The 27,415-nt window shown below is 34.4% G+C and overlaps 1 protein-coding gene across 1 annotated transcript; it reads right to left on the reverse strand.

Annotated features, from left to right (window-relative positions):
- Window positions 1–2,582: 2,582 nt before the first annotated feature.
- On the reverse strand, window positions 2,583–27,415 carry Rcd6 (Reduction in Cnn dots 6). The gene is made up of 6 exons (XM_081980868.1): window positions 27,002–27,415; window positions 24,021–24,167; window positions 14,717–14,812; window positions 14,368–14,618; window positions 4,367–4,512; window positions 2,583–4,315 (listed from the first exon to the last, which is right to left on the reverse strand). The coding sequence occupies exons 1-6, from the start codon at window positions 27,071–27,073 to the stop codon at window positions 3,888–3,890; spliced, it is 1,140 nt and encodes a 379-aa protein (XP_081836994.1). The 5' UTR covers window positions 27,074–27,415; the 3' UTR covers window positions 2,583–3,887.

Here is a 27,415-nt window from a genome sequence, read left to right on the forward strand (position 1 = left end):
TGAGTTTTACAGGCGATTTTTTCCCTGACTGTTCAAACTGTATTTCAGGCAGATCAAACTTTGACACCACTTTTTTCCCTGACTGTACCAAATTTTATAGGGTTTTTTCAGTGTATAGGAAAACCGTGTATCGGACAGAGAAACATTGATAATTGCATGCGCAGAACAAAGACAGACAATGTGAAGAAAAAAATGTCAGTATCAGTCAGGCAAAAATTCTGCTACTGCGATGTCAAATTTGAGGTTAGAATTGAGTTACTTTTGACAGATGAAAGTTAAGCCATTAGAGAGTTACCGCAACGTTTACTAACTAGACTTTTTTTTAAGGTTTTCTGTCTTTGTCTCGTGCATGCAATTCCTCTGTCCTGTACACTACTATTTATTTGTCTCTGACTACTTTTCTTTTTTTTTTCAGATTATGAGCTCCTTTATGCTGTCGCTCTCAGCTATAATAATGTCATATCTACAAAACCCTTCTCCGATGACTCCTCCATGGACTTCTTCGTCGGAATAATAATAAAACACCAAAGTTTTGTTAAAAACAAAACATATATTAATTAATATTTTCATTTAGAAGTATGGTAGTTATTTTGGGGGGGTACGGTAGTTAAAATTGTGTTATTTACATTTTACATAATATTCTATGGTAGCATTGGATTATATCACTTTTTAGAAAAAAATTAATTTTGAATGTATATCTGATTATATGGATTAAAAAAAAAATCAACTGAAGTATAATTGAGTGAAATAACGTACGTATCTGATGTCAAAATTGACATATCATGACAATCACTTGTCAAACTATTAACATATGTTTTGATTGTTTCACTCCATATTCCTGACGAACCAAACGTTGGTTGATGAGATGAAAATTGACTGTTCCAGTGAAAATAGTCGTTTTGGCTTTTTTACAGTTAATCTACTATATCAGGGCTACGTGTAACCCAAAAATAACCGTTATTTCAAAAAAACTCAACTGAAATTCAGCGTTACACGTCAATCGCGTGAAAACTCCTATTTTCACGAGCGGAGGTAATAATTTTTCTACAGATTTGAGTACTTGAACTGAGATAAGCAAACATTCGTTATACTGGCCGGGAAAATACTCGACCTTCGTAGGTTTTAGGCCCACTTTGGCCGTTGCCAGGCCGAAGGCCAATTATCTAGCTCGAAGGACCAAAAGCCAATTGTCGCCTCGAATCGGCCGTAGACTCGATAATTGTGACAACATGTGTAATTGCGCCTTTAAATCGAGATAATATAGGAAACAAAAATTTGTTTCGCGTAAATCAGACCTATTTCCATCTTGCCTGCGACTTTTACAGCCCTACTAGTCTAAATTCGACAGCTGTCGACCGTGAAATAACGTTTTTGCGCTGTTGTGAACTTTGGCGCGCTCTGGTGGCCAAACGGTGCGACCTAGTGTTGCCAGTTTTACGTCACGTGACAGCCCCATTCATTAGCTATCACCCGCCATATGATAGGTCTTAGAAAATATGTCAAATAGGGGAGTTGTGAGCGATCAAAGGAAACGATGCAGCGGTGCAGGAACTTTTGGTCCTTCGAAACGTCAATTGACCAACAATTTTAGTTTTTGATTTTTTCTTCCATTTTTCCAAAATTGACGTCACTATGACGTAATTTAACTGTCAAATTACGTCATCATCAATCTCTTACTATTCATGGCAACTGTAATTTTGAAAAAACTTTAAATGCGATTTTATAGTGTTTTTATGTCAATAGATAAAAAATTTAATGAGGATTTCAAAAAAGTGCTTAAAACAGTCATTTTCTCACTCTAAGTGGGTTTTGCAGACGATTTTGTCCCTAACTGTCTTTTCAAACTGTGTTTCAGGCAGATCAAACTTTGACACCACTTTTTTCCTTGACTGTACCTGATTTTGTAGTGTTTGTTATGTCATTAAATAGCAAATTTAATGAGGATTCCAAAAAAGTGCTTAAAACAGTCATTTTCTCACTGTAAGTGGGTTTTACAGATGATTTTGTCCCTAACTGTCCTTTCAAACTGTGTTTCAGGCAGATCAAACTTTGACACCACTTTTTTCCCTGACTGTACCAAATTTTGTAGTGTTTTTTCAGTGTATAGGAAAACCGTGCATCGGACAGAGAAACATTCATAATTGCATGCGCAGAACAAAGACAGACAATGTGAAGAAAAAAATGTCAGTATCAGTCAGGCAAAAATTCTGCTGCTGCGATGTCAAATTTGAGGTTAGAATTGAGTTACTTTTGACAGATGAAAGTTAAACCATTAGAGAGTTACCGCAACGTTTACTAACTAGACTTTTTATAAGGTTTTCTTTCTTTGTCTCGTGCATGCAATTCCTCTGTCCTGTATACTACTATTTATTTGTCTCTGACTACTTTTCTTTTTTTTTTCAGATTATGAGCTCCTTTATGCTGTCGCTCTCAGCCATAATAATGTCATACCTACAAAACCCTTCTCCGATGACTCCTCCATGGACTTCTTCGTCGGAATAATAATAAAACACCAAAGTTTAGTTAAAAACAAAACATATATTAATTAATATTTTCATTTAGAAGTATGGTAGTTATTTGGGGGGGGGGTACGGTAGTTAAAATTGTGTTATTTACATTTTACATAATATTCTATGGTAGCATTGGATTATATCACTTTTTAGAAAAAACTTAATTTTGAATGTATTGTATATGAGTCTGATTATATGGATTTAAAAAAAAAATCAACTGAAGTATAATTGAGTGAAATAACGTACGTATCTGATGTCAAAATTGACATATCGTGACAATCACTTGTCAAACTATTAACATATGTTTTGATTGTTTCACTCCATATTCCTGACGAACCAAACGTTGGTTGATGAGATGAAAATTGACTGTTCCAGTGAAAATAGTCGTTTTGGCTTTTTTACAATTAATCTACTATATCAGGGCTACGTGGAACCCAAAAATTACCGTTATTTCAAAAAAAACTCAACTGAAATTGAAACTGAAAACTCATATTTTCACGAGCGGAGGTAATAATTTTTCTACAGATTTGAGTACTTGAACTGTGATAAACAAACACTTGTTATACTGGCCGGGAAAATACTCGACCTTCGTAGGTTTTAGGCCCACTTTGGCCGTTGCCAGGCCGAAGGCCAATTATCTAGCTCGAAGGACCAAAAGCCAATTATCGCCTCGAATAGGCCGGAGACTCGATAATTGTGACAACATGTGTAATTGCGCCTTTAAATCGAGATAATATAGGAAACCAAAATTGGTACCGCGTAAATCAGACCTATTTCCATCTTGCCTGCGACTTTTACAGCCCTACTAGTCTAAATTCGACAGCTGTCGACCGTGAAATAACGTTTTTGCGCTGTTGTGAACTTTGGCGCGCTCTGGCGGCCAAACGGTGCGACCTAGTGTTGCCAATTTTACGTCACGTGACAGCCCCATTCATTAGCTATCACCCGGCATATGATAGGTCTTAGAAAATATGTCAAATAGGGGAGTTGTGAGCGATCAAAGGAAACGATGCAGCGGTGCAGGAACTTTTGGTCCTTCGATACGTCAATTGATCAACAATTTTGATTTTTTCTTCCACTTTTCCAAAATTGACGTCACTATGACGTAATTTAACTGTCAAATTACGTCATCATCAATCTCTTACCATTCATGGTAATTTTGAAAAAACTTTAAATGCGAATAATTCCAAAACGACCAAAGTAAATATCAGAATAAAAACATCTATCAACTCATCAGAAAATATACAGGGTGTTCCATCTCCTGGTCTATTATTTATTCAATTAATTTTTTTTTGATAATTTAGGAGAACCCTGTACTGTAAAATAAGTAAAAATTAAATTAACAGTAAAAATCCTAACAAAATATGGCCGACAAATTTACAACGCAACATCCCTATACTTGGAAATCTCGTCCGCAGAATTGTTACTCAACGAGTTTCTGCTATTGAGCCTCTCCAGTTGTTTTTTGTAAATGAGAAAGTCCGGACCATCCAACGGACCATAATAAATTGGCACCCCGTAATTTTCCATAGGTCTGGCATAAAATCCGGATCTGTTCTTAATTATATGACTGCCCTTGTCGTTCTCATCCAGAGCATCCATGGATTTGCATCTGCTCAGTTTCGGGGGCAAAGTGGAGTAGTTTACTTCCGACATAGCTCTAGGAGGCGGTTTGTCGCAATATACAGGGGATTGTAGATAACCTGTCAGACTGCCCGAATCGTTTAACCATTCCTGAGCGTAGCTCAGACTTGGATGGTCCAGAAAACGCAAATCCATCATAGAATGTGCTTTTTTGTCTGAAACTTTCACTTAAAATTAGTTATGGTGCTTGAAATCTGGTTGATTTAGACTACTTAATGGTAATCCACCTTGGTAAGCATCGGGAACGAACACGCTGGCATTGAATTCGCTACTGGTGGTCGATATTTGGTATCCTCCGTAAGGTACTGGTAATGGTAACATGTGTAAGTTATTCCAAAGATGTGGCATTGAACCGTATCTGAAATGATACACTATTTGTATTGTTTGTATAATGGTCCATTAGGAACAATTTTTCACTCTTGTAGTTTTTATGTAAAACTAACCGTTTTCGAGATATTTTCCAAAAACTACTTTGGTGCATTTTGTACCAAAAATTAAATCAAAATTTGAACATCCGGTATTTTGGTTATTTTTGGGAGTTCAGGGTGGTTCAACCATTCTAAAGAATCATCTTGAAACGCTCTTTTGAGTAGAGTAAAGCAAAAAATTGTATCTAAAAAATTGTGTACAGGGTGAGCAAAAATAATGAACCACTAACAATTTCGTGCACACCCTGTATACAGGCAACTGTATTGAAGTTCAAACGTTACGTAGCATGGTTTAGTGGTCCATTAGGAACAATTTTGCACTCTTGTAGTTTTTATGTAAAACTAACCGTTTTCGAGATATTTTCCAAAAACTACTTTGATGCACTTTTTACCGAAAATTAGTCAACACCCTGTATTTTGGTTATTTTTGGCAGTTCAGGGTGGTTCAACCACTCAAAATAACCGTCTTGAACTGCTCTTTTCAGTGGTGTAGAGCAAAAAACTGTGTACAGGGTGAGTAAAAATAATGATCCACTAACAATTTCGTGCACACCCTGTATACAGGCAACTGTATTTTAGTTCAAACGTTACGTAGTTTGGTTTAGTGGTCCATTAGGAACAATTTTGCACTCTTGTAGTTTTTATGTAAATCTAACAATTTTCGAGATATTTTCCAAAAACTACTTTGGTGCACTTTTTTACCGAAAGTTAGTTCAAAACTTTAACACCCTGTGTTTTAGTTATTTTTGGCAGTTCAGGGTGGTTCAACCACTCAAAAAAAATCGTCTTGAACTGCTCTTTTCAGTGGTGTAGAACAAAAAATTGTATCTAAAAAATTGTGTACAGGGTGAGCAAAAATAATGATCCACTAACAATTTCGTGCCCACCCTGTATACAGGCAACTGTATTGAAGTTCAAACGTTACATAGTTTGGTTTAGTGGTCCATTACGAACAATTTTGCACTCTTGTAGTTTTTATGTAAATCTAACCGTTTTCGAGATATTTTTCAAAAACTACTTTGATGCACTTTTTACCAAAAATTAGTTCAAATTTTGAACACCCTGTATTTTGGTTATTTTTGGGAGTTCAGGGTGTTCCAACCACTCAAAAGAATCGTCTTGAACTGCTCTTTTCAGTGGTGTAGAGCAAAAAATTGTATTTAAAAAATTGTGTACAGGGTGAGCAAAAATAATGATCCACTAACAATTTCGTGCACACCCTGTATACAGGCAACTGTATTGAAGTTCAAACGTTACGTAGCATGGTTTAGTGGTCCATTAGGAACAATTTTGCACTCTTGTGGTTTTTATGTAAATCTAACCGTTTTCGAGATATTTTCCAAAAAGTACTTTGATGCACTTTTTACCAAAAATTAGTCAACACCCTGTATTTTGGTGATTTTTGGAAGTTCAGGGTGGTTCAACCACTCAAAAGAATCGTCTTGAACTGCTCTTTTCAGTGGTGTAAAGCTAAAAATTGTATCTAAAAAATTGTGTACAGGGTGAGCAAAAATAATGATCCACTAAAAATTTCGTGCACACCCTGTATACAGGCAAATGTATTCAAGTTCAAACGTTACGTAGTTTGGTTTAGTGGTCCATTAAGAACAAATTTGCACTCCTGTAGTTTTTAAGTAAATTTAACCGTTTTCGAGATATTTTCCAAAAACTACTTTGATGCACTTTTTACCGAAAATTAGTCAACACCCTGTATTTTGGTTATTTTTGGGAGTTCAGGGTGGTTCAACCACTCAAAAAAATCGTCTTGAACTGCTCTCTTAAGTAGTGTAGAGCAAAAAATTGTATCTAAAAAATTGTGTACAGGGTGAGCAAAAATAATGATCCACTAACAATTTCGTGCACACCCTGTATACAGGCAACTGTATTGAAGTTCAAACGTTACGTAGTTTGGTTTAGTGGTCCATTAGGAACAATTTTGCACTCTTGTAGTTTTTATGTAAATCTAACCGTTTTCGAGATATTTTCCAAAAACTACTTTGGTGCACTTTTTACCGAAAATTAGTCAACACCCTGTATTTTGGTTATTTTTGGGAGTTCAGGGTGGTTCAACCACTCAAAAAAATCGTCTTGAACTGCTCTTTTCAGTAATGTAGAGCAAAAAGTTGTATCTAAAAAAATTGTGTACAGGGTGAGCAAAAATAATGATCCACCAATAATTTCGTGCACACACTGTATACAGGCAACTGTATTTTAGTTCAAACGTTACGTAGTATGGTTTAATGGTCCATTAGGAACAATTTTGCACTCTTGTGGTTTTTATGTAAATCTAACCGTTTTCGAGATATTTTCCAAAAACTACTTTGATGCATTTTTACCGAAAATTAGTCAACACCCTGTATTTTGGTTATTTTTGGGAGTTCAGGGTGGTTCAACCACTCAAAATAATCGTCTTAAGATGCTCTTTTCAGTGGTGTAGAGCAAAAAATTGTATCTAAAAAATTGTGTACAGGGTGAGCAAAAATAATGATCCACTAACAATTTCGTGCACACCCTGTATACAGGCAACTGTATTGAAGTTCAAACGTTACGTAGTTTGGTTTAGTGGTCCATTAAGAACAAATTTGCACTCCTGTAGTTTTTAAGTAAATTTAACCGTTTTCGAGATATTTTTCTAAAACTACTTTGATGCACTTTTTACCGAAAATTAGTTAACACCCTGTATTTTGGTTATTTTTGGGAGTTCAGGGTGGTTCAACCACTCAAAAGAATCGTCTTAAACTGCTCTTTTCAGTGGTGTAGAGCAAAAAATTGTATCTAAAAAATTGTATACAGGGTGAGCAAAAATAACGTTCCACTAACAATTTCGTGCACACCCTGTATACAGGCAACTGTATTCAAGTTCAAACGTTACGGAGTATGGTTTAGTGGTTCATTAGGAACAATTTTGCACTCTTGTAGTTTTTATGTAAATCTAACCGTTTTCGAGATATTTTCCAAAAACTACTTTGATGCACTTTTTACCGAAAATTAGTCAACACCCTGTATTTTGGTTATTTTTGGCAGTTCAGGGTGGTTCAACCACTCAAAATAACCGTCTTGAACTGCTCTTTTCAGTGGTGTAGAGCAAAAAACTGTGTACAGGGTGAGTAAAAATAATGATCCACTAACAATTTCGTGCACACCCTGTATACAGGCAACTGTATTTTAGTTCAAACGTTACGTAGTTTGGTTTAGTGGTCCATTAGGAACAATTTTGCACTCTTGTAGTTTTTATGTAAATCTAACAATTTTCGAGATATTTTCCAAAAACTACTTTGGTGCACTTTTTTACCGAAAGTTAGTTCAAAACTTTAACACCCTGTGTTTTAGTTATTTTTGGCAGTTCAGGGTGGTTCAACCACTCAAAAAAAATCGTCTTGAACTGCTCTTTTCAGTGGTGTAGAACAAAAAATTGTATCTAAAAAATTGTGTACAGGGTGAGCAAAAATAATGATCCACTAACAATTTCGTGCCCACCCTGTATACAGGCAACTGTATTGAAGTTCAAACGTTACATAGTTTGGTTTAGTGGTCCATTACGAACAATTTTGCACTCTTGTAGTTTTTATGTAAATCTAACCGTTTTCGAGATATTTTTCAAAAACTACTTTGATGCACTTTTTACCGAAAATTAGTTAACACTCTGTATTTTGGTTATTTTTGGGAGTTCAGGGTGGTTCAACCACTCAAAAGAATCCTCTTGAACTGCTCTTTTCAGTGGTGTAGAGCAAAAAATTGTATCTAAAAAATTGTGTACAGGGTGAGCAAAAATAACGTTCCACTAACAATTTCGTGCACACCCTGTATATAGGCAACTGTATTGAAGTTTAAACGTTACGTGGTTTGGTTTAGTGGTCCATTAGGAACAATTTTGCACTCTTGTAGTTTTTTCGTAAATCTAACCGTTTTCGAGATATTTTCCAAAAACTACTTTGATGCACTTTTTACCGAAAATTAGTTAACACTCTGTATTTTGGTTATTTTTGGGAGTTCAGGGTGGTTAAACCACTCAAAAGAATCCTCTTAAACTGCTATTTTCAGTAATGTAGAACAAAAAATTGTATCTAAAAAATTGTGTACAGGGTGAACAAAAATAATGAACCACTAACAATTTCGTGCACACCCTGTATACAGGCAACTGTATTCAAGTTCAAACGTTACGTAGTTTGATTTAGTGGTCCATTACGAACAATTTTGCACTCTTGTAGTTTTTATGTAACTCTAACCGTTTTCGAGATATTTTTCTAAAACTACTTTGATGCACTTTTTACCGAAAATTAGTTAACACCCTGTATTTTGGTTATTTTTGGGAGTTCAGGGTGGTTCAACCACTCAAAAGAATCGTCTTAAACTGCTCTTTTCAGTGGTGTAGAGCAAAAAATTGTATCTAAAAAATTGTGTACAGGGTGAGCAAAAATAATGATTCACTAACAATTTCGTGCACACCCTGTATACAGGCAACTGTATTGAAATTCAAACATTACGTAGTTTGGTTTAGTGGTCCATTAGGAACAATTTTGCACTCCTGTAGTTTTTTCGTAAATCTAACCCTTTTCGAGATATTTTCCAAAAACTACTTTGATGCACTTTTTACCGAAAATTAGTTAACACTCTGTATTTTGGTTATTTTTGGGAGTTCAGGGTGGTTCAACCACTCAAAAGAATCCTCTTGAACTGCTCTTTTCAGTGGTGTAGAGCAAAAAATTGTATCTAAAAAATTGTGTACAGGGTGAGCAAAAATAATGATTCACTAACAATTTCGTGCACACCCTGTATACAGGCAACTGTATTGAAATTCAAACATTACGTAGTTAGGTTTAGTGGTCCATTAGGAACAATTTTGCACTCTTGTAGTTTTTTCGTAAATCTAACCGTTTTCGAGATATTTTCCAAAAACTACTTTGATGCACTTTTTACCGAAAATTAGTCAACACCCTGTATTTTGGTGATTTTTGGGAGTTCAGGGTGGTTCAACCACTCAAAAAAATCGTCTTGAACTGCTCTCTTCAGTAGTGTAGAGCAAAAAATTGTATCTAAAAAATTGTGTACAGGGTGAGTAAAAATAATGATCCACTAACAGTTTCGTGCACACCCTGTATACAGGCAACTGTATTCAAGTTCAAACGTCACGTAATTTGGTTTAGTGGTCCATTAAGAACAGTTTTGCACTCTTGTAGTTTTTATGTAAATTTAACCGTTTTCGAGATATTTTCCAAAAAATATTTTGATGCACTTTTTACCAAAAATTAGTCAACACCCTGTATTTTGGTTATTTTTGGAAGTTCAGGGTGGTTCAACCACTCAAAAAAATCGTCTTGAACTGCTCTCTTAAGTAGTGTAGAGCAAAAAATTGTATCTAAAAAATTGTGTACAGGGTGAGCAAAAATATTGATCCACTAACAATTTCGTGCACACCCTGTATATAGGCAACTGTATTGAAGTTCAAACGTTACGTAGTTTGGTTTAGTGGTCCATTCGGAACAATTTTGCGCTCTTGTAGTTTTTATGTAAATCTAACCGTTTTCGAGATATTTTCCAAAAACTACTTTGGTGCATTTTGTACCAAAAATTAAATCAAAATTTGAACATCCGGTATTTTGGTTATTTTTGGGAGTTCAGGGTGGTTCAACCACTCAAAAGAATCCTATTGAACTGCTCTTCTGAGTGGAGTAAAGCAAAAAATTGTATTTAAAAAACTGTGTACAGGGTGAGCAAAAATAATGATCCACTAACAATTTCGTGCCCACCCTGTATACAGGCAACTGTATTCAAGTTCAAACGTCACGTAATTTGGTTTAGTGGTCCATTAAGAACAATTTTGCACTCTTGTAGTTTTTTCGTAAAACTAACCTTTTTCGAAATATTTTCCAAAAACTACTTTGATGCACTTTTTACCGAAAATTAGTTAACACTCTGTATTTTGGTTATTTTTGGGAGTTCAGGGTGGTTCAACCACTCAAAAGAATCCTCTTGAACTGCTCTTTTCAGTGGTGTAGAGCAAAAAATTGTATCTAAAAAATTGTGTACAGGGTGAGCAAAAATAATGATCCACTAACAATTTCGTGCACACCCTGTATACAGGCAACTGTATTCAAGTTCAAACGTTACGTAGTTTGGTTTAGTGGTCCATTACGAACAATTTTGCACTCTTGTAGTTTTTATGTAACTCTAACCGTTTTCGAGATATTTTTCTAAAACTACTTTGATGCACTTTTTACCGAAAATTAGTTAACACTCTGTATTTTGGTTATTTTTGGGAGTTCAGGGTGGTTCAACCACTCAAAAGAATCCTCTTGAACTGCTCTTTTCAGTGGTGTAGAGCAAAAAATTGTATCTAAAAAATTGTGTACAGGGTGAGCAAAAATAATGATCCACTAACAATTTCGTGCACACCCTGTATACAGGCAACTGTATTCAAGTTCAAACGTTACGTAGTTTGGTTTAGTGGTCCATTACGAACAATTTTGCACTCTTGTAGTTTTTATGTAACTCTAACCGTTTTCGAGATATTTTTCTAAAACTACTTTGATGCACTTTTTACCGAAAATTAGTTAACACTCTGTATTTTGGTTATTTTTGGGAGTTCAGGGTGGTTCAACCACTCAAAAGAATCGTCTTAAACTGCTCTTTTCAGTGGTGTAGAGCAAAAAATTGTATCTAAAAAATTGTGTACAGGGTGAGCAAAAATAATGATCCACTAACAATTTCGTGCCCACCCTGTATACAGGCAACTGTATTGAAATTCAAACGTTACGTAGTATGGTTTAGTGGTCCATTAGGAACAATTTTGCACTCTTGTGGTTTTTATGTAAATCTAACCGTTTTCGAGATATTTTCCAAAAACTACTTTGGTGCATTTTGTACCAAAAATTAAATCAAAATTTGAACATCCGGTGTTTTGGTTATTTTTGGGAGTTCAGGGTGGTCCAACCATTCAGTATAGTAGGCCACGAAAAACCTTCATTTAGACAAAATTTTGGTTCATTTTCCCATAAAAAAGAAAAAAAAAGTAAAAAGGGGGTTACCCTAAAAATAAAAAAAATCATTTTTCTGTGCTGAATCTGATCCAAAAATTTACTCAGACATTTAGGTTTGGTTAGAAAACGTTGTTTTAAGCTAATTCTGATCCAAAAAATTCAGATTTGTACTCAGAAAGACGAGAAAAATTTTTGATGGCTGCACAAATTTAGGTTAGGTTCATTAGCGTTTTTCTGTGCTGAATCTGATCCAGAAATTTACTCCCAAATTTAGGTTTGCTTAGAAATTGTTGTTTTAAGCAAATTCTGATCCAAAAAATCTAGATGTGACTGTTTTCTAAACTAAAGTAGCAAAAAACTGCGTGTTTGCCATTATTTTTAAATCGTCTGGGACAATAGAAACTTCGACACCAAATCAACACAAAATACTTTAAGCTTAAAGAATGCGTTTAATTGACTGCACTAGACGTGAACAAAATGTAAAGACCAGCCAGTCTTGCTATGCTATTGTCTTTGGAGCAAAAGCTGTTAACAGTTAAATGAAAATTAATATTCAGCGAAGGTTGTAAGGCTTCTAATCTACCGCTAAGAAGTGTCACAAAATTATACAGGAAATTGTTGTATTGTATTTGCTAGGCACGTGTGTCGGTTCTCTAGTATGGAATACGTCTGACGATGGAAAATGTGTTACTTTAACCTAAATACGCTGGCGACAGCCAAAACATCAAAAAAATTGAGGTCTGGCAAGTGTCGGACCTATCTATATCAACCTCAGAGAGTTTAAAAAAGTCTGAAGAAAGCCTGGAGAGTCTATTGTGAGGCAGTCGAAGACTTCCCACAAGTCTCTAGGCTACAGAAAGCACTCCTAAATAACCACCACAAGAGTATCGGCATCCTGACGAGGGAAAATGGCGACAAGTCCGCCAACCTCCAAGAGAGCGCTGAGATTCTTATGGAAACTCACTTCCCAGGTTCTGTCTTTCCTGGAACGACGAACTGGACGGAAGTACCAACAACACCTTCGCAATACGACTGGCAATGTGCTAGTGCAGTAATTGATGAAGACAAAATAAGGTGGGCCATATCCGGCTTTTTCCCCTTCAAGTCACCAGGACCTGACGGTATAAGACCAGCCCTACTTCAATGGGGAATGGACATTCTTATGCCGTACCTGGTTGGAGTATTCCGAGCTTTGAGGTATATTCCCAGTAAGTGGAAGTACGAGTGGTATTTATACCCAAACCAGGTAGGATGGATTACACACCTTACCAAAAGCATTCCAACCAATTAGTCTCACATCGTTCTTCTTAAAAACAATGGAGAGGCTTTGCGAGTGGTATATAAGAGATGAGGTGCTGGTTCATAACCCACTTCATCCAAATCAGCATGCATATACTCCGGGTAGGTCCACTGATTCGGCCCTTCACCAAGTGGTTGGCAGAATCGAAAGATCATTGGATATTCATAGATATCGAGGGAGCGTTTGATAAAACAACCTTTCCGACAGTTACCCAGCAACTCCAGTAATGTAACCCTGGCAGTAGGATAATGGACACTGAAGATGCTCTCCAGTAGAGCAATAAGTATCAATGTAGAAGACATCACAGTGAGAGGACTGGTCATGAAGGGATGTCCACAAGGAGGGGTCTTATCATCCCTTCTTTGGAATATAGTTCTGGATACCCTAATTAATCACCTCAACAATAATGGATTCTACACAATTGCATACGCAGATGACATAGTTATCTTGCAGACCGGCAAATTTGTGAACACACTGTGCGATAGAGCGCAGGATGGGCTCAAATTAATAGAAACATGGTGTAAGGAACACTCACTGTCGATCAATCCCGACAAGACTGAGATGGTCCTTTTCACCAGGAAAAGAAGTTTATCGGGCTTAAAACCTCCCGAAATCTTCAAAGGCAAACTAAACTTCTCTGAAGAGGTGAAATACCTTGGTATTACCCGCGACAGGAAGTTAACCTGGAACTCTCACCTACAAAGCAGAGCAAAAAGAGCATATATGGCTTATGAGCAATGTCGGAGGACAGTGGGACGTACATGGGGTCTTTCACTTTTCAGGAGCAAAGGTAATCGCATTGCCGACTCACCTACGGCCTGATGACTTCGACAATTGCGGAACTAGCCAAACGCTACTCCCATGCTCAATCCCTAAAGAGATGGGATGGAATCAAAGGATGGCAGTCTTGCCATGATCACCCTGGGTGACCCTGGGAAGCTGGAGCCGAAGAAATATTTTGGCTGGATGACCAGGAAAAACCTACGTCCAACAGTAGGATTTCTGACTAGCTACTGTCAACTAAGGAAACACCTCCATACTATGGGGCTAGTGGACACACCTCTATGCAGAATGTGTGAACAGGAAGATGAAACTGTCGTGTCTTATGCGAGTGTCCGGAGTTATCGTCAATAAGAGAGTGTGTGTTCGGTGAGTCTTGGCCTACACCTACCGACATAAAAGAGATGTCCCCTAGTGACCTGTCCACCTTCCTGGGAAAGGCAGGATGGACCTAGGAGGACAACTCGGGAGGATGTACAGTGGATCACATGTGGCCTAAGTGCTGTGAGTCTACACTCACCCTCCCCACACTACAGATACAGAGAACCCAAGGAACTTTAGGATCCTTATTTAGGAAAGTTTGTTCGACTTATCTAGCGACCTCTACGTTTCAGGCCAGAAACGTTGAGGCCTTTGGTTCACATCCGGCTAAATATGAAAAATATTCTACCTAATTTAATAAAATTCTTACCTTATTTTAGTTTAGTAACAATTTATTGTGTTTTTACCTTTTCAAACTTCCGTCCAACTGATCAACAGACACGTCATATCCGTTATTTTGGTAGTATTGACTGTTGATTGGCGACGCACCCTCAGGTCCAACAGAGACTCCAGTGAGTTCCTGCAGTCTTTTGTCCATCAAATCCTCGTTCTTCCATATCGTGTAGAGGGACTGGATTAGGACAAGTTGAATCACGTTGACTAGAATCCTCAGCAACCAGCAGGTGAGTTCCGTAACTCCGTATATGTGACCTATACCCTGAATTTAAAAAGGAAATTACTTATTATTATTGTTATACAGGATGAAAAGGCGAACTACATTTTAAAGACTTAGAAATTATAAAAATATGGTGTTACCCAGTAATGGACGCTCATGTATATGGCAAGCCCAGCTTCCGGAATGGTAAGTATGGTGGTTGCAAACATCCATGTTATCAAGCACAGAGTATTTTTCTACAAAAGAAAAACCCAATTTACTATGCAAATCACATTCTAAAAAAAACAAGCAGATAATAAATAATGGTAGGTTGTGAACAGCTTAGTGTAGAAAAGTCAATTTCCTTAACAGGAAATTGTTATGGCAAATAAGTAAATAAAACCTGAGAGAAAACAACACGTCCGGATTTTCAATTTTAAATGTTTTACTTTCTCTATTAAATCTGTGAATTTAAATGACGACCTTACAATTTACCGTAAATGCAGTCCTTGCCAAGTAAACCAAGTCCAATTAAGCTGTATTCGACCACACTCATTCAGGTTTTTCATATATGGGGAACATTTCTAGTAATTATTACTATACGTAGAAGTACATAGGTGGCAATATTACAAGTACTCATTATGTTTTGTGCTGTAATATGTAATATGGCCTTCAAAACACCTTCGTAGAAGCGAGGGTGTAACGGATGAAAATTGGTAATACTGAAGAGATTATGAAATATTCAGGGTACAGAAGTAACTGGCTAAAACTGTTGAAAAACCAAAAAAGAGTATAGAGAATGTTAAGAGAGATGAAGAAACACCCGGAACAAGACACACAATATGGTATTAGATAAAGGGGAGGAAATAATTATAACAGGAGAGGAAGTAGAAGCAGCAGAAGCACATAACGATTCAATTCATTCAATATGGAGGAGACCTACTAATCCAAGAACTAACAAAACTGAAAAATTCCTGACGAATGGAGAAAAAGCACAACAATCTTCTGCCTCTTAAGCTCATCAATGAAACTATTTAGCAGCATTTTAGCTACCAAAGTAAGTCCCCACCCACCGCTGAATGAACAAGGCTTTTGTTCTTACAATAGATGCGGTTTTTACCATGAAGTCCCTGGAATACTTGGATCTAACCAAGGCGTTTGATGGAGTAAGATTGGAGGATGTAATCAACACATTGAAGCCAAATAAGAATCAACTCCAAACTGACTGGAGAAGTAAACAATGCAGTTGGTATACGTTAAGAGGATAGCCTAAGTCCGCTGATATTTAACATCATAATGAACAATATACTAGACAGAGTCAAGGAGACCACTTTAGGATACAGAATTGGGCAATATGGAAATAAAAGTTCTTTGCTATGCAGATGACGCTGTAAGGAGACCACTTTAGGATACAGAATTAGGCAATATGGAAATAGAAGTTCTCTGCTATGCAGATGACGCTGTTCTAATAGCCGAAGCCGAAGACAATCTGCAAAAACTACTGTCTTCAACAAGGAAGATAGGAACAACAAAATCGATGACCATCGCAGAAGACCCAATAAGATGTAAACTAAACTGCCCCAACAAGGGCTCGAGCAGCTGCACCTATTTATACAAAAAGAAGCCTCCAGGGCAGCCCACAGACTGGCAGGTCTCAATAGGCTGATTACTGATTCAGCTGAATCGTGGGGTCATCTCGGGGGCTGGAGGGAGAAACTGGTTGATGAAGCAGGATCGGGTGCCTCCGACGCTTCTGTCCAGCGGACCTCTAAAGTTTGTAGTACCCGAGAGGGAGGACTGGGAATTCTCTCGAAACTCTATCCTCCCTTCTCTGGGGACAAATAGATCCAAAACCGTGACAGGGGCAAGTGTGTATGGTGCGACTTCGGAGATGAGGCTTAGCTTCCCTCTAGGCTGCCACTGTACCATCTTCCAAGCCGAGATCTTCGCAATCATCCGATGCGGGGAGTTCATTTTAAACTCACCCGCCATTGTGGATCGTATCTTCTGGCAAAGATCCGATATTGCTTGGGAGTAGGCCGGAGGCATGCGGCAGCCGCGATGTCTCATGGGCTTCTTTCCAAGAAACCAAGTTCCTGATGGAATTATCCAGAAAGGACCTCAAATGTATGACAGGACTTCTCACGGGTCACTGTCACTGATGAGAAGACACTTGCGCATTCTGGTCACAGGATCCGGAATGTCGCTTTTGTGTCTGGAAGACGAGGAAACTCCGATACACCTTCTCACACAGTGTCCGGCACTTGCGACGATCAGAAAAGAACTTTGGGGTAAGAGTGTGATCAACCTCTTAGATATCCCAGACCAAAGAAGCTTTGCGGCTTTGTCAGGGCCATCGAACTGCAGGGGTACTAGCTTATGATGGGTCACAAGTGTCTTCTCCGAAGGGAGCTCATCTAACAATATCATCATCAAGATGTAAACTAGTAATTGTTGACGTACCGATAGAGCAGGTCATGGATTTTGACTACCTGGGTTGCAAGATGTCCAGCCGAGGAAATTTGTAGGAAGAAGTCAAACGAAACGTGAATGGAGCTTAATATATAGAAGCATGTGAGTCTATAAAACTTGCGTAAGGCCAATAATGACCTAGCAGAGACAAGAACGAATCCTAACAAGCCAATGATATCCTAAGATGGTGTAGAGCTCGACGATGATACTAGAACGTACACGTCAGCAGGATGAAGACCCCTGGGCAGACCATGGGCCTTCTACAAGTGGAAGAAGAATAAAATTAACCTCAAACGAACCCTTTTTGACACTTTTATACTCCCGGTAGTGTCCTATACGGTTTAGGGACGATGATACCCTCCAAAAGGACGGCAAATCAAATAAGAATGATGCAAAGAGCATGATGCTCGGTATTATTCTCAGGGACAAGAAGAGAAACGAGGATATCCGAGAGAAAACTAGGGTAGTAGATGTGATAGAACGGATCGCGGAATAGATGATACACTGGAGACCAAGAAGATCAAAGCTAAGAGCAGAAAGTCCACAGAAATGATGGCTTAAAAAACAAACAGGGAACAGGTGGTTTCAAATGGCACTTGATAGGACAGCATGGAGAAACTTGAAAGAGGTTACATCCAGGAGTGGACAGGATGTGGCTGATAAAGAAGAAGAGGAAGAATTAATGTCTTAAGTTACGAAACTATCTATCAGAAGTTGAATTGAAGCTCGACCAAAAGAAATTTGAATATTTCTACCTACTAAAATCCTAAAATTTTGCCCTATTGATAAGGCTTAGATCACAGACGACCTTAGAGAACCAAGGAACAGGTTTATTTAGTTTATCAGGAGCATCAAGTAATGGTTCTCTGTTTCCTTATTTATAAACCTTTCTCAGGTTTTTCTTAACTTTTTGTAGCATTTTTTCCTTTACCTAACAGCTGGTTATTATAATTACATACTTCTTATTATAAAATCAATTTGGTTTAGAGTGGGTGCTAATCATCCGGTCCAACAACAAAGAAATTCTTAAATACACTGAATAATTTTAAACAGAAAGCGTTGAAACATGCAGGAAAATTAGGTAATTATATGTGCAACACCGCAGTTTTTTTAAAATATATTCAAATTTATTTAGTATGCTGCAATCTAGTTTGTCAAATTAAATATCTCGTTATCGGCAAGCGGTACTAATCGGGTCGAAAAAAGCAACCGACCTTAATCCAGTAAATTACATATTCTAGTTCAATTCAAGTATATAATTATTATTTTAATTTACTATACCAGTCGTGTGAATTCTTACATTATTTACATCTTACATTTTATAAGACAATAGAATGTTCTGTAGTTGTAGAGAGAGTCTTCAAACAAATCCTCTCTGTTAAGTTTTGAAATCAAGTTTCTTCACTTGACTGCTCGAAAATTTAGCGGATGTTTATGTAAACAATTAACCATTTAAGTTTACAATAATATATTGCAAAACTAAAGGAAACGGTATTTTTTTTATGTGGGAGACATGCTTTACTGTATCAAATAGGTCATCTAGTGAAATAATTTGGTTGTTAATCGGTGAAGAAGCGAAGAAGCTGATGAAGGATTATGTTAGCGTGAATTAAACGAGGAAAATATGAAGTAAAATTTGATTTAGTAGTTAATTAAACGTTATTGTAACAAAAGTAGAAACTTGTGTTGGATAATGAACATAAAGTAAGACCGATTCGCGCCTAATCCGACAGCTGACAAATGACATGCTGACAGAAGTATACTCGAACTTATACCAACCAATAATGTAGTTTTAACAGAAGCAAAACATGATTTCTGATGAACCAACCAAGGGGATACTAATACAAAATAGAACCTACTTTTGTGTACCTCCTGAAAATTTACAATTTGTATCTCACTTTGTTGATACAGGGTGAATGGTTGAATATACTTCAGTTGAGTCAAAATCACGTGTACTGTGTTACAAACTTAAAATTGGGTTCAGAATCATGAAGATTGACTGGAAAAATTACTTGAAATGTAAACTTTAACGTTAGAATGATGTATAATGAGTTACAACCTTACAATTAAGTTAATAATCATGAAAATTGACAATTTATCTCAAAATTATAAAAACTAACTTCAAAATGACCAAACTTTACTTCAAACTTGAAAATTGACTTCAAAATCGTGAAAATTGAGTTAGAAACTCAAAATTGACGTCATAATCGTAAAAATGAAAAAAAAACTTGAAATTTTACTTGAAAACCAAATTTTACGTCAAAATCACGTGTACTGTCTTAGAAACTTGAAATTGTCTTCAAAATCATGAAAATTTACTTGAAAAGCAAACTTTGACTTTAAAATCATGTATAATGAGTTACAACCTTAAAGTTAACTTATTTATCCTGAAAATTGACTTAAAAATTAACAATTTATGTCAAAATTATGAAAAGTAACTTCAAAATGGCGAAATTTTACTTGAAACCTGAAGATTGACTTCAAAATCGTGAAAATTTAGTTGGAAACTAAAAATTTACATCAAAAACATAAAAATGTACTTAAAATCCTTGAAACTTTACAGTTCACTCACGTATACAGTTTAGAAACTTGAAATTGTCTTCAAAATCATGAAAATTAACTTAAAAAGGAAACTTTGACGTTAAAATCATGTATAATGAGTTACAACCTTAAAGTTAACTTAGTTCTCATGAAAATTGACTTAAAAATTGACAATTTATGTCAAAATCATGAAAACTAACTTCAAAATGGTGAAACTTTGCTCGAAACCTGAAGATTGATTTTAAAGTTGTAAAAATTGAGTTGGAAACTAGAAATTGACATCAAAATCATAAAAATGCACTTAAAAACCTTGAAATTTTACTTGAAAACCAAATTTTAACATCAAAATTACGTATACTGTCAGAAACTTAAAATTGGATTCAGAATTATGAAAATTGACTGGAAAAATTACTTGAAAAGCAAACTGACGTTAGAATCATGTATAATGAGTTACAACCTTAAAATTAAGTTAATAATCATGAAAATTCACAATTTATCTCAAAATTATGAAAACTAACTTCAAAATGACCAAACTTTACTTAAAAACCTAAAAATTGATTTCAAAATCGTGAAAATTGAGTTAGAAACTAAAAATTGACGACATAATCATAAAAATGTACTCAAAAACCTTGAAATTTCACTTGAAAACCAAATTTTACGTCAAAATCACGTGTACTGTCTTAGAAACTTGAAATTGTCTTCAAAATCATGAAAATTTACTTGAAAAGCAAACTTTGTCTTTAAAATCATGTATAATGAGTTACAACCTTAAAGTTAACTTATTTATCATGAAAATTGACTTAAAAATTGACAAGTTATGTCAAAATCATGAAAAGTAACTTCAAAATGGTGAAACTTTACTTGAAACTTGAAATTGTCTACAAAATCATGAAAATTTACTTGAAAAGCAAACTTTGACTTTAAAATCATGTATAATGAGTTACAACCTTAAAGTTAACTTATTTATCATGAAAATTGACTTAAAAATTGACAAGTTATTCAAAATCATGAAAAGTAACTTCAAAATGGTGAAACTTTACTTGAAACTTGAAAATTGACTTCAAAATTGTAAAAATTTAGCTGGAAAGTCAAAATTCACATCAAAAACATAAAAATGTACTTAAAAACCTTGAAACTGTACAGTTCACTCACGTATACAGTTTAGAAACTTGAAATTGTCTACAAAATCATGAAAATTTACTTGAAAAGCAAACTTTGACTTTAAAATCATGTATAATGAGTTACAACCTTAAAGTTAACTTATTTATCATGAAAATTGACAAGTTATGTCAAAATCATGAAAAGTAACTTCAAAATGGTGAAACTTTACTTGAAACTTGAAAATTGACTTCAAAATCGTAAAAATTTAGCTGGAAAGTCAAAATTCACATCAAAAACATAAAAATGTACTTAAAAACCTTGAAACTGTACAGTTCACTCACGTATACAGTTTAGAAACTTGAAATTGTCTACAAAATCATGAAAATTTACTTGAAAAGCAAACTTTGACTTTAAAATCATGTATAATGAGTTACAACCTTAAAGTGAACTTATTTATCCTGAAAATTAACTTAAAAATTGACAATTTATGTCAAAATCATGAAAAGTAACTTCAAAATGGTGAAATTTTACTTGAAACCTGAAGATTGACTTCAAAATCGTGAAAATTTAGTTGGAAACTAAAAATTTACATCAGAAACATAAAAATGTACTTAAAAACCTTGAAACTTTACAGTTCACTCACGTATACAGTTTAGAAACTTGAAATTGTCTTCAAAATCATGAAAATTTACTTGAAAAGCAAACTTTGACGTTAAAATCATGTATAATGAGTTACAACCTTGAAATTAACTTAATTATCATAAAAATTGACTTCAAAATTGACAATTTATATCAAAATCATGAAAAGTAACTTCTTAGAAACTTGAAATTGTCTTCAAAATCATGAAAATTTACTTAAAAAGCAAACTTTGACATTAAAATCATATATAATGAGTTACAACCTTAAAGTTAACTTATTCATCATGAAAATTGACTTAAATTTTGACAATTTATGTCAAAATCATGAAAAGTAATTTCAAAATGGTGAAATTTTACTTAAAACCTGAAGATTAACTTAACAGAATCGTGAAAATTTAGTTGGAAACAAGAATTGACATCAAAAACATAAAAATGTACTTAAAAACCCTGAAATTTTACTTGAAAATCAAATTTTTTGTCAAAATCACATGTACTGTCTTAGAAACTTGAAATTGTCTACAAAATCATGAAAATTTACTTGAAAAGCAAACTTTGACGTTAAAATCATGTAAAATGAGTTACAACCTTAAAGTTAACTTATTTATCATGAAAATTGACAAGTTATTCAAAATCATGAAAAGTAACTTCAAAATGGTGAAACTTTACTTGAAACTTAAAAATTGACTTCAAAATCGTAAAAATTTAGCTGGAAAGTCAAAATTCACATCAAAAACATAAAAATGTACTTAAAAACCTTGAAACTGTACAGTTCACTCACGTATACAGTTTAGAAACTTGAAATTGTCTACAAAATCATGAAAATTTACTTGAAAAGCAAACTTTGACATTAAAATCATATATAATGAGTTACAACCTTAAAGTTAACTTATTCATCATGAAAATTGACTTAAAAATTGACAATTTATGTCAAAATCATGAAAAGTAATTTCAAAATGGTGAAATTTTACTTAAAACCTGAAGATTAACTTAACAGAATCGTGAAAATTTAGTTGGAAACAAGAATTGACATCAAAAACATAAAAATGTACTTAAAAACCCTGAAATTTTACTTGAAAATCAAATTTTTTGTCAAAATCACATGTACTGTCTTAGAAACTTGAAATTGTCTACAAAATCATGAAAATTTACTTGAAAAGCAAACTTTGACGTTAAAATCATGTAAAATGAGTTACAACCTTAAAGTTAACTTATTTATCATAAAAATTTACTTAAAAATTGACAATTTATGATGAAATCATAAAAACTAAATTCAAAATGGCGAAACTTTACTTGAAACCTGAAGATTGACTTCAAAATCGTGAAAATGTACTTAAAAACCTTGAAACTTTACAGTTCACTCACGTATACAGTTTATAAACTTAAAATTGTCTTCAGCATCATGAAAATTAACTTGAAAAGGAAAATTTGACTTTAAAATCATGTATAATGAGTTACAACCTTAAAATTAACTTATTAATCATAAAAATTGACTTAAAAATTTACAATTTCTGTCAAAATCATGAAAAGTAACTTCAAAATGGTGAAACATTGCTCGAAACCTGAAGATTGATTTTAAAGTCGTAAAAATTGAGTTGGAAACTAAAAATTGACATCAAAATCATAAAAATGTACTTAAAAAACCCTGAAATTTTACTTGAAAACCAAATTTTACGTCAAAATCACGTGTACTGTCTTAGAAACTTGAAATTTTCTTCAAAATCATGAAAATTTACTTAAAAAGCAAACTTTGACATTAAAATCATGTATAATGAGTTACAACCTTAAAGTTAACTTATTTATCATAAAAATTGACTTGAAAATTGACAATTTATGATGAAATCATAAAAACTAAATTCAAAATGGCGAAACTTTACTTGAAACCTGAAGATTGACTTCAAAATCGCGAAAATGTACTTAAAAACCTTGAAACTTTACAGTTCACTCACGTATACAGTTTATAAACTTAAAATTGTCTTCAGCATCATGAAAATTAACTTGAAAAGAAAAATTTGACTTTAAAATCATGTATAATGAGTTACAACCTTAAAATTAACTTATTAATCATAAAAATTGACTTAAAAATTTACAATTTCTGTCAAAATCATGAAAAGTAACTTCAAAATGGTGAAACTTTGCTCGAAACCTAAAAATTGATTTTAAAGTCGTGAAAATTGAGTTGGAAACTAAAAATTGACATCAAAATCATAAAAATGTACTTGAAAACCAATATTTTACGTCAAAATCACGTATGCAGTTAGTTAAAATTGGTAGTAGTGCATGCATAAATAAGTAGTGCAGAAACTTAAAATTGTCTTCAGAATCACGAAAATTAACGTGAAAAGGAGACTTTTCTACAAAAAAAACGACTTTCACTGTTTCTGACTTATTTAGCAAAAACTGGTTTGATGCACCAAATTTTCTTGAAATTGTGGTTTCAAATTTGAACACCCTGTAACTCAGTTATTTTAGGGAGTTTAGGGAGGTTGCACCACTCAAATTAACCGTCTTGAGCTCCTCTTTCCAAAGGTGTAAAGCAAAATTCTATCTCAAAAATTGGGTACAGGGTGACTAAACTTTGGGTACAGGGTAAAATACAATATTTACTTTACTGGTAAAGTACCTTAAAAACATATTTTTGGCGTGACAATCACGCCAGTGACGTCATCCCAATTTAGTTTAATTTTCCTTGTAGATTATCTAAATTATACTCACGGTGGCTAATCCATGGAGAAGTAAAGCGGCAAAGATGCTCAACGCGAAATATCCCGCGGAAAGTATGACAGCTAAGGCAGGCAGTGTTTTGGAGGATTCCCAGACAATCCATATCAGTTCAAAAGCGAAAGCAATCAGATAAGCGATCTGAAAAGAGGAAAAAAATGGCATTAGAAAGCTTCTTCAAAGCATGATAAATCGCCGTAAAACAACAAATTAAATTGATTGTTTGCTCCCTTTCTCTTTCTGTAAAATAAGAAGATGCTAAACGAATTCCGAAAATAATATTAGCAGTAAAAGTCTTATATCACTTTTTATATGAATTATTCAACAATTACGGCAGGTGAATTATTTTTACCTGAAAATTTGTGCAACGAAAGTCGCCGTGTAAAGAATGCGGTGTAAACGAGTTCAACTGGAGTGCTTTTCATTGTACCTGCCTACTTTACTTTTAACATTTTCATGGTTGAGTTAGTTTACATCCGTGTAAGTAAAAACACCGTAAATTTTCTTTTTTTTCCAAAATATTTATTTGATTGCCAATTTAAATTAAACACAAACCTAACCTAACCTAACCTAACAAACCAACACTTTGTCAAATTTTACCTTATAAAATATACAGGGTGAGTCAGTTTTATATCAGCAAGACATTTGACAGAGGAACTTATTTTAAAATATAAAAATTTGAGAAATCTTGCCTGAAGCGTTCTTGAGATATTTAGCAAAAAACAAAGTTAGTCAACTTTAACGCCCCCTAGCGGTCAAACGGAGCAACCTAGCCGTGTCCGCTCAACGTCTCGTGATATCTCAATTGATTATCTTTCGTTCTTTATAGTGTGTATATAGGGAATGTTTCATATAAGCGAGTTATGGACAATTTTCTGGAAAAGTGCACGAAAATTTAGTTCAAATTAGGAATTTTTTGGCCTACTATACTAACCGCGGCCACATTGGATTTTCCTCGACCAAAGTGACCTTTTTAATTAATTCCAACCTGAGAAACACGAATCTGTCGTCCATTTTGCTCTAACTAGCACTGTTTCGGAGATGATCTTGAAATTGTGTCAATTTTGACAGTTTTCAGTGCCTGACACCCTTAAAAAATGACATTTTAACAAATGACACTTCACGTCATTTTTGTATCATTAATCTGAAAGAATTGAGCCGGTGGAAGTTAATTTTAAAAATTCAAAATTTTTCTCTAAAAAAATTCAAAATGTTTATTATAACCCTTTAAATTTTGTGACAGATCTAGTTTTTAATTTTTCAAGGTCAAACGGTGCATGGTACCAAAAAAGTGTATAGACAGTAAAAGATGCATCCCATCGAGGTGCATTTGTGGTAAAAATGTCAGACCTCTAACCTAAAAAGTTCTTGAGATATTGAGCAAAAACTGCAAAAAGCGAGAAGCAACTTTGACGCCCTCTAGCGGTTAAACGGGACAATTTAGCCGTGCCCACTCAACTTTACGTGATAGCTCCATTCATTAGCTTTCTTTTGTTGTACGGTGTGTTTATAGAGGGTGTTTCAAATAAGCGAGTTATGGACGATTTTCTGGAAAAGTGCACCAAAATTTCGCTCAAATTGGGAATTTCTGCTTTCGAGGAGGGTGGTCAAATTAAGGCTGTTAGAGCAAAAACAATTGAATATCGATACAAACATTTTACATCAAGGAGGCCTAGAATTTGACGTAGATTCTAAAAATCGAATAAAAAAATTATAAGTTTGGTTTGTTGCTCAAATTTGGGACACCCTGTATTTTAGATTCATATTTGGTATTTTTTTTAGAAAATAAAAATTAAACAAGTAAACTACTGCATTGTATTGACTCGGTTATTTTGACAATTATAGGGTGGTTCAATATACCAATTTGTAGCCCTTGAAATTCACTTTTGACCACCCTGTATAGCGTTTTTACCCAAAACGTCGAATAACTGAGTTATTTACTGTTTTAACTGAGTTGTTGGTTGTAAAGTTTGATTTTGACAGTTTTTACTATGACAGCCCATAACTCTGTTATTTTGACAGTTACAGGGTGGTTCAATATACCAATTTGTAGCCCTTGAAATTGTCTTTTGATCAACCTCTATACCATATACAGGAGAAATGTCACGCTACCGAAAAATTGAAGCTTTTATACCGGGAATGTGTTATAGAGAAGGGAAAACATAGAACATACTATATTTTTAAAAATTAATATTGTTTTGAAAAGTGTTGTTAACACATAAAATATACAAATTTTTCAGAAAGTTTCCGGTAATTTTTCGGAAAAAATTGGAAAATCTGAAAATTCTAAAATAATTTTTTTTTAACAATTAATTGTACAACAATCCAATATCAATCCAAATAAAGTTTAATGTCTTACTTTTAATCATTAAATTTAGATCTCATTAGAATGCATTGACTATAACAATGACAAATTTGGACAGTTATTTTCACTATTAAGAAAAATTTTCATTTCAGCATAAGTTGAAATTTACCAGTAAATTTTCAAAAATTGAAATTTTCCAGTAAATTTTCCAAAATTGAAATTTTTCAGTAAATTTTCAACAGAAAACATTATCAAGAAAAATTCTCATTAAGGCATGAAGTAATTTTCCAGTAAATTTCCAAAAATTGAAATTTTCCAGTAAATTTTCAAAAATTGAAATTTTCCAGTAAATTTTTAAAAATTGAAATTTTCCAGTAAATTTTCAACAGAAAACACTATCAAGAAAAATTCTCATTAAGGCATGAAGTAATTTTCCAGTAAATTTCCAAAAATTGAAATTTTCCAGTAAATTTTCAAAAATTGAAATTTTCCAGTAAATTTCCAAAAATTGAAATTTTTCAGTAAATTTTCAAAAATTGAGATTTTCCATTAAATTTTCAAAAAAAAGATATTTTCCACCTCACGAATTACCCCTTTTACACCCCTGGGTGTATACCTATAACAGTAACAAATAATATGTAAGATATTTAGATTTTGTTGATATATTTACCAATAAATAAGTAGCAAAAAATCCACATGCGATTGGCAGACTACAGCAGAAACATTTTTCAATAAAAGCCATTATTTCCGAATAAAGTCATTTGAATTTGCAATTCCTCCAGATCAGATTTAAAAGCATTGTTGCACTCCGTATTGTTGCACTAAACGCACCGTCACGAGCACGTAATTGTCCTCATTTCCCGCCTTTATTTCCAGTTTTTTTGTAAAACCATAAACCTATACAAGCACTAGACACAACTGCCAAGATTTCTTTTCGTACATCACACTATCGCGTATATATTTAAACAAATACGGTGGGCGAGGCGTTATACGGTATGAGTAATACCTTGGTAGGTTATTTGCGACTATTTGAATATTTTATTCACGTGCGTTAAGTTACTTTCTCTTCACCTTCCCACCATGT

The sequence above is a fragment of the Ips typographus genome, linkage group LG5 (assembly GCF_016097725.1).
Source record: "Ips typographus isolate SLU linkage group LG5, UJ_Ityp_2.0, whole genome shotgun sequence".
NCBI classification, from domain to species: Eukaryota; Metazoa; Arthropoda; class Insecta; order Coleoptera; family Curculionidae; genus Ips; species Ips typographus.